The 7,305-nt window shown below is 36.5% G+C and overlaps 2 protein-coding genes across 2 annotated transcripts in view; one reads left to right on the top strand and one right to left on the bottom strand.

Moving 5' to 3' along the window:
- LOC107724647 (RCC1 domain-containing protein 1) overlaps positions 1-2,507 on the bottom strand; it is a 6,542-nt gene extending 4,035 nt beyond the window's left edge. Inside the window, exons 1-2 of the mRNA XM_016533650.1 lie at positions 2,271-2,507; positions 937-1,146 (exon numbers count right to left, since the gene is read on the bottom strand). Of these exons, the coding sequence (XP_016389136.1) occupies positions 937-1,146; positions 2,271-2,460 (400 nt within the window). The 5' untranslated portion in view covers positions 2,461-2,507. The remainder of the gene's footprint in view (positions 1-936; positions 1,147-2,270) is intronic.
- Positions 2,508-2,765: 258 nt separating this feature from the next.
- Positions 2,766-7,305, top strand: part of gtf2h1 (general transcription factor IIH, polypeptide 1) — a 13,328-nt gene continuing 8,788 nt past the window's right edge. Inside the window, 3 exon segments of the mRNA XM_016533665.1 lie at positions 2,766-2,927; positions 4,123-4,278; positions 6,840-7,032. Coding sequence (XP_016389151.1) covers positions 4,125-4,278; positions 6,840-7,032 — 347 coding nt within the window. The 5' untranslated portion in view covers positions 2,766-2,927; positions 4,123-4,124.

Here is a 7,305-nt window from a genome sequence, read left to right as displayed (position 1 = left end):
TCCAGATTTAAAAAGTAACGTAACGCATTACTTTCCATAAAAAGTAACTAAGTAACGTAATTAGTTACTTTTTTTATGGCGTAACGCAACATTGTAATGCATTACTTTTAAAAGTAACTTTCCCCAACACTGTTCATCATACTAGCAACAGATTCACTATGACAACATGATCAGTTACAAAAGTGTTACTTTTAAAAGTAATGCATTACAATATTGCGTTACTCCCTAAAAAAAAGTAACTAATTACGTTACTTAGTTACTTTTTATGGAAAGTAATGCGTTACGTTACTTTTTAAATCTCGGCAGGGCTTGTTTGTTCGGTTTTAATATAAAAAGTTCTATTTTTGGCAAACGTAAAAAAACCTTTCACACCAAAACCCTCAGGCTGAAGGAAATGTAAATTCACATCTGTACAGTAGAATTCAGGAGGAGGAAGTTCAACACTCTTCAGCAATAAAATAAAGAACAAATGTTAGTTTATCTTGAGTCATTTTTGCTTATTAGTACGGTTGAACTGGATCATCGAAGGTCAGCAGCAAAGACACTGGTTAATAAAATGGGATTAAATACGTAAAGGGTATTTGTATTATTTAACATATTTAATTATTGCAGGTTTGCATCATATTCTGAGTTGTTTTTATTAATTTTATTATTTTTGAGAAAAACTGAATCTGTTTTTTTTTTTTTTGTGAGTGAGTGAGATGAATTAATGCATGTTCACATTTAGTCTAGAACTAAAGTAACATCTTACTCCCGATTTCTCTCAAGATGGGGACAGGAGAGCTTTTATTTGAAAAAGTAACTCCGATATCTTCTTGTAAATGAAAAAGTAATGCGTTACTTTACTAGTTACTTGAAAAAGTAATCTGATTACGTAACTCGCGTTACTTGTAATGCGTTACCCCCAAACACTGCAAATAGTCATCTGTATGTTACCGGTGTTGTCAGAGAGGTCCTGCTCTCTCTTCCACACAAGCTTGTTTTGTGGGTGCTGGATTTCCCAGCATTCCACTCGGTCTGTGAAGTTGAGTGTCAGGTATCTTTCACTGATGAGAGCGTCTGTGCAGCCCAGACTCTCTGGAAAAATGCCTCCACGAACCTCTGATGAACCAGACACGAACCCTGACACACACACATGACTGCCACCTGAAACCAACATTTACCTGGGTTATAGATATATATATAAATATACGTTAAAATATTAAAAAATAGTCCAAATGTATGTTGCTTGTAAAATTAAACAAAATGCATACTGTTTGTAAAAAAAAAAATTTTTGTATTAACTCATACTTTAGAAATAGTAAACGTGACATATTGTAGGAAACAATATAAAACATCTATTTAAAGGACCTAAGATCTGCCTACCGGGCCTTACACAGGAACTCCCTCATGGCTTTAAAGGTACTCATCTCTTGCAAATATTGCTACACTGTGCTCGCAAGTGCATTTTGTTGCAGTGGATACCGGCCATAACCCCTTCGGTGGCCCAGTGGGTAAGTATCGCTAAGGCACTTCTGCCTAACGAAGCCTACTCCGCAGCACTGAGAGATCAACCCTTTCTTAAATATCTAGGTGTAGAGGTGGAACATATGCTAGCCCTGGGAATTAAAAAATATACCCCAGCGACTTAACACTGCTTTTGTGCTCCAGGGTCACATATATATATATGCATGTAGGTGTATGTATATACTTATGTATGTATGGACTTGTGTTCAGGTGAACCTGTGGGTACTTATACATGCATATTCCTAAAATATCTCTTTGAATTATATTTGCAGAATGCTAGGTATCCTGTGATTTATTATTATTTCAGTTATATATTCTATATACAACGTGTATGTGTTTTCCTTCCTCTGTATTTTGCTGTTTTGTTTCTATTTTATTTTGTTGTATTATTATTATTATTATAAATTATCCCTGTAATAGCAAAAAAAGCGCAATAACAACAAAACAAAAAAAAAACTTTAAGAAAATCATTTGATGAAATCCGAGAGCTTTCTGACTCTGCATAGATAGCAACGCTACTCAGGGGCGCCGCTAAGGGGGGGGAAGTTAGGACGATTCTAAGGGCCCACGCACTTTTGGGACCCCCAGAGATTGTACATTTCAGCAAGTTATTTTATTATTATTTTATTATAGATTAGAAACTATGTGACTAATATTGTAAGCTATGTAAATTGAAAAATAGTAAAATAGTAAGATTAGAAATGTGACTATATTGTAAAAACATATACTTAAGCAAATAATTTAGTTACTCATAGTTTACTTACAGTCTGTGTGATGCACATCAGCTCTGGAGCTCCAGCTGCCTCTGACTCTACAGTCTGATCTGATCACACACGATCTACACATCTCTGATAGCAGGACTGGTGTGTTCACGTTACACTTCACAGTCTGTCCGCTCACATCTGCCTGGCTAATCTGACCAAAGCCATTGAAACCAAAGCCAAACCAATGCATTGAGCTATCCCGCTTCACAGAGAACGCACGCGCTTACACACACACACAGTTAAATTAAGTTCCATCAGAAACGCCATGAGCGCTGTCTTCTGTCAAAATAAAATTCACGTTCCGATTAAAAATAAAATACAATCTATAATAAAAGTTTTATGACTGAAATACAGTCCGTTTCATATTATACTATATTATATCATATTATTTTATATTATTTTACATTATATCATAAAACCTGAATCCATTGACCATATACAGAACTTTAATTTTGAAATCCGTCCCGTTTTGTAACCGGAAAGGCGTCACGGTTTCCGGCTTCGCTCTGTTTCCATGGCGGATCTGAGAGCTGCTGTCACTCACGGTGTCCGTTACGACTGTAAATAAAACACAAATACTGTCATTTACACTGATTTCACTCCGCTTACCACAAGATCAACATTGAGGCTTGGGCTTCAGCAGTCTTGGAGCGCCAGGTGAGGGGTTATTGTATTGAAATAAAGCACTTTAATGAAAGTCACCGGCTGTGTGGATGAGTTCAGCTTCCAGGTGCAGATTTCAGATTCATCACCTTTAAATGTGTTTAAAATGTGTTTTGTTATGTTTGAAATGTCTCTGACTTTAAGAACCAGTAGTTTAGGGTCTTTATTTTTACATATACTGAAAATGAGTCTCGGTTTATTGACTTTAGTAAAGGTTTTTGGGAAGAATAGGTGATGTGTGCTAGTGCTGTTAGCCATATCTGATCTGAACCGAATCTGGTTTAATTTCTTTTCTGAGTCTGATCTGAATTTATTGTCATGTCTGATTTAATGTCTGTTCTGTCCTGATTCACAAGATGATTTAATATCGGGTCTTAAACTGATTCTGAATCTGATCTGAATCTATTCTCATATCTGATGTGATATCTGTTCTGATCTGATTCTCAATCTAATTTAATGTCAGGTCTTAAAATAAATCTGAATCTGAACGGTTCCTAATCTGATTTAATCTGAATCATATCCGGTTTAATATCTCTTCTGTTATGATTCAGAATATGATTTAATATCTGTTCTCAGTCAGAATCTGTCATATTTGATCTGAACCGAATCTGGTTTAATTTCTATTCTGAGTCTGATCTGAATTTATTGTCATGTCTGATTTAATGTCTGTTCTGTCCTGATTCACAAGATGATTTAATATCAGGTCTTAAACTGATTCTGAATCTGATCGGGTCCTAATCTGAGTCTGATCTGAATATCTAATTTAATATCTGTTCTGATCTGATTCTCCATCTAATTTAATGTCAGGTCTTAAAATGAATCTGAATCATATCCGGTTTAATATCTCTTCTGTTATGATTCAGAATATGATTTAATATCTGTTCTCAGTCAGAATCTGTCATATCTGATCCCGATCCGAATCTGATTGCATTTAAATTCTGAGTCTGATCTGAATCTGCTGTCATATCTGATATGGATATGATTTGACATCGGTTCTGAATCTGATCTTCTGACGTGATGTCTTTTTTCTGCATGTTTTTATGGTTTTTGAGGGCTGTGAACTCCACACCCTTCTTCACAGCCCTGCCCAGGTTTCTAACGGGTTTTAAAATGATGTGATGAGCTGTCTATAAATCTCTGATCTCAATGTCCTGCATGATTAATCAGATTCTTCCCTTTCTCTCTGTAGCCATGGCGTCTCTGTCCGAGGAGGTGTTGTTGGTGGTGAAGAGGGTCCGTCAGAGGAAGCAGGACGGGACTCTGTATCTGATGGCTGAGCGGCTCGCCTGGGGTCCGGAAGGGAAGGACCGCTTCACTGTCAGCCACCTGTATGCCGACATCCGCTGTGAGTTTCACTCAGATTCCCGCCTCTACACCCTCATGTGGGTTTCGCTGGTGTGGAGCAGGGGTGTCAAACTCAGTTCCTGGAGGGCCGGAGCCCTGCAGAGTTTAGATTCAACCCTAATTAAAGTGAAATGCTATTTGAAATGTTTATACACTGAACAAAATTATAAACGCAACACCTTTTGCATCTCGTTTCGAAACTAAATCATCCGCGATCGTCTTGTCTGTCTCACCCCACTCTTCTTGTCAGTCAGCTCGACTCTCTCTCCTCACTGGATAAATGAAATCTGATCTGTGATGCTGTCGTTCGGCACGCTGCATTGAGCAGCCGCATTCAGTTTTTAATCGTAGTGTCTGTTCTTTTACTGAACTAAATGGTTTTTATTAGGCTACTACAAAAAATCAAATTGACGGTGGGGGTCGGTGCTGCGGTGGGCAAGTGACGTAACGGTGTTGCGGCTTAACACCGGTATCACCGTCAAGACCGTCTATCGCGGCAAGCCTGCTCTACACCCTCATGTGGGTTTCGCTGGTGTGGAGCAGGGGTGTCAAACTCAGTTCCTGGAGGTCCGGAGCCCTGCAGAGTTTAGATTCAACCCTAATTAAAGTGAAATGCTACTTGAAATGTTTATAATTTGGTTTGGGAGTCCCCAACAACAGGTTTACATGCAGGTCAAAAACACTTTCATTTTCTTATAATATGCATTTAATTTTACGTTATTTCTCAACGATTCGTTTGAAGATTCATCTGTCCAAACCCCTCCTTTGCATAATGTTACTCTGCTCTGATTGGTCCGATGACCCAGTCTGTTGTGATTGGTCTACTGCGTACAGCGCATGTCGGAAACAGACCGCCCATCATCAGTACTGGAATACGGCTTATCAATCAATAATTCATCCTATTATAATAATAATGGTGCTCCACTCTGTTCTAAAAAGAAAAAATCACGCAACAATGTAGCAAACCGGACCCACAGCTTGCTAGTAAAGACCCAAACAATAATGGTATATGTGTTAGCCGAACACAGAGTACTGATAAAGTACTGCAGTTTTTTTGTAAGCCAACGTATTGCTCCATCCTTTATCATGACGCCAAGTACAACAGACAATCTAAATTAATCGACACATTTCTAGACAATAGCGGGCCCACAGCTGATTAGCAGAACTATAATCATACTTACTGGTTGTGATTCGGAGGAGCAAACTGTTCAAAACAAACTGGGCACTGACTCATCTTTCAGAAGATAACCGGTTTACGAATCCCGCGTTGAACTTTCTGAGATTGGAGAAGCAGTCATCAGTAACAGTAGGTTACCCTCAAGACAAACCTACCATGAGCTCTGAGCTTGTTCAGTGATGCTAATGTAGAAACAAGTCAGACTAAAAATCATGTTCAATAGTCACTGTTCCCATGGAAATGAAATTTGTGGCAAAAGAGCTCAGCAGTTTCTGCTCACTCCTATTAAGAACTGTAAAAAAATTATTCAAAAACAGCTTGTTTATATATAAATTAATATATATTACAAATAATACAATATTTTGCAGTATAGTAATATATAATATTGTTACTATGTTATGTTCATTATATTATATCTATCTATGTAACACTTCTATTAATACTTTTATTCTTCAAGGATGCATTAAATTGATCAAAAGTGACAGCAAAGACCTTTATAGTGTAAATTTCTATGTCAAATAAATGCTGTTCTTTTAAACTTTATATTCATCTGTGAATCCTGAAAAACATGTATCACGGTTTCCACAGAAATATGAAGCAGCACAACTGTTTTCAACATTGATAATAATCAGAAATGTTTCATAAGCAGCAGATCAGCATATTAGAGTGATTTCTGAAGATCATGTGACACTGAAGACTGGAGTAATGATGCTGAAAATTCAGCTTTGATAGCAGGAATAAATTACATTTTAAAATAGAAAAGGTATTTAATTAATACATACAGTGTGTGTGTGAAAACAGCTTGTTTATATATAAATTAATATATATTACAAATAATACAATATTTTGCAGTATAGTAATATATAATATTGTTACTATGTTATGTTCATTATATTATATCTATCTATGTAACACTTCTATTAATGCTTTTATTCTTCAAGGATGCATTAAATTGATCAAAAGTGACAGCAAAGACCTTTATAATGTAAATTTCTATGTCAAATAAATGCTGTTCTTTTAAACTTTATATTCATCTGTGAATTCTGAAAAACATGTATCACGGTTTCCACAGAAATATGAAGCAGCACAACTGTTTTCAACATTGATAATAATCAGAAATGTTTCATAAGCAGCAGATCAGCATATTAGAATGATTTCTGAAGATCATGTGACACTGAAGACTGGAGTAATGATGCTGAAAATACAGCTTTGATAGCAGGAATAAATTACATTTTAAAATAGAAAAGGTATTTAATTAATACATACAGTGTGTGTGTGTGTGTGTGTATGTGTGTGTGTGTGTTCAAATCAAACATAAAACATTTTTCTGCTTTAAACCAAAGTTAGTAATGTGATCCTAAAGCTTTTGTTTTTCTCATATGCAGGTCAGAAGATCAGTCCTGATGGTAAGGCGAAGATCCAGCTTCAGTTGGTTCTGCACACGGGAGAAAGCACCACCTTTCATTTCGCCAATGAGAGCACAGCACTGAAGGACAGAGACGTCGCCAAAGAACTCCTGCAGCAGCTCCTGCCCAAGTTCAAGAAGAAAGCCAATAAAGAGCTGGAGGAGAAGAACAGGTGAGTTTGATTGTATATCATTTGCCATCATTAAATTCTGACATATTTTACTATAATATGTGACCCTGGAGCACAAAAGCAGTTTTAAGTCGCTGGGGTATATTTGTAGCAATAGCCAACAATACATTGTATGGGTCACAATTATAGATTTTCCTTTTATGCCAAAAATCATTAGGATATTAAGTAAAGATCATGTTCCATGAAGATATTTTGTAAATGTCCTACCGTAAATATATCAAAACTTAATTTTTGATCAGTAATATGCATTGCTAA

Source organism: Sinocyclocheilus rhinocerous, unplaced genomic scaffold, assembly GCF_001515625.1.
Source record: "Sinocyclocheilus rhinocerous isolate Xijiao unplaced genomic scaffold, SAMN03320098_v1.1 scaffold2110, whole genome shotgun sequence".
Taxonomy (NCBI): Eukaryota; Metazoa; Chordata; class Actinopteri; order Cypriniformes; family Cyprinidae; genus Sinocyclocheilus; species Sinocyclocheilus rhinocerous.
The sequence above is the reverse complement of the archived record's forward strand: the minus strand, read 5'-3'. Positions and strand labels throughout refer to the sequence as shown.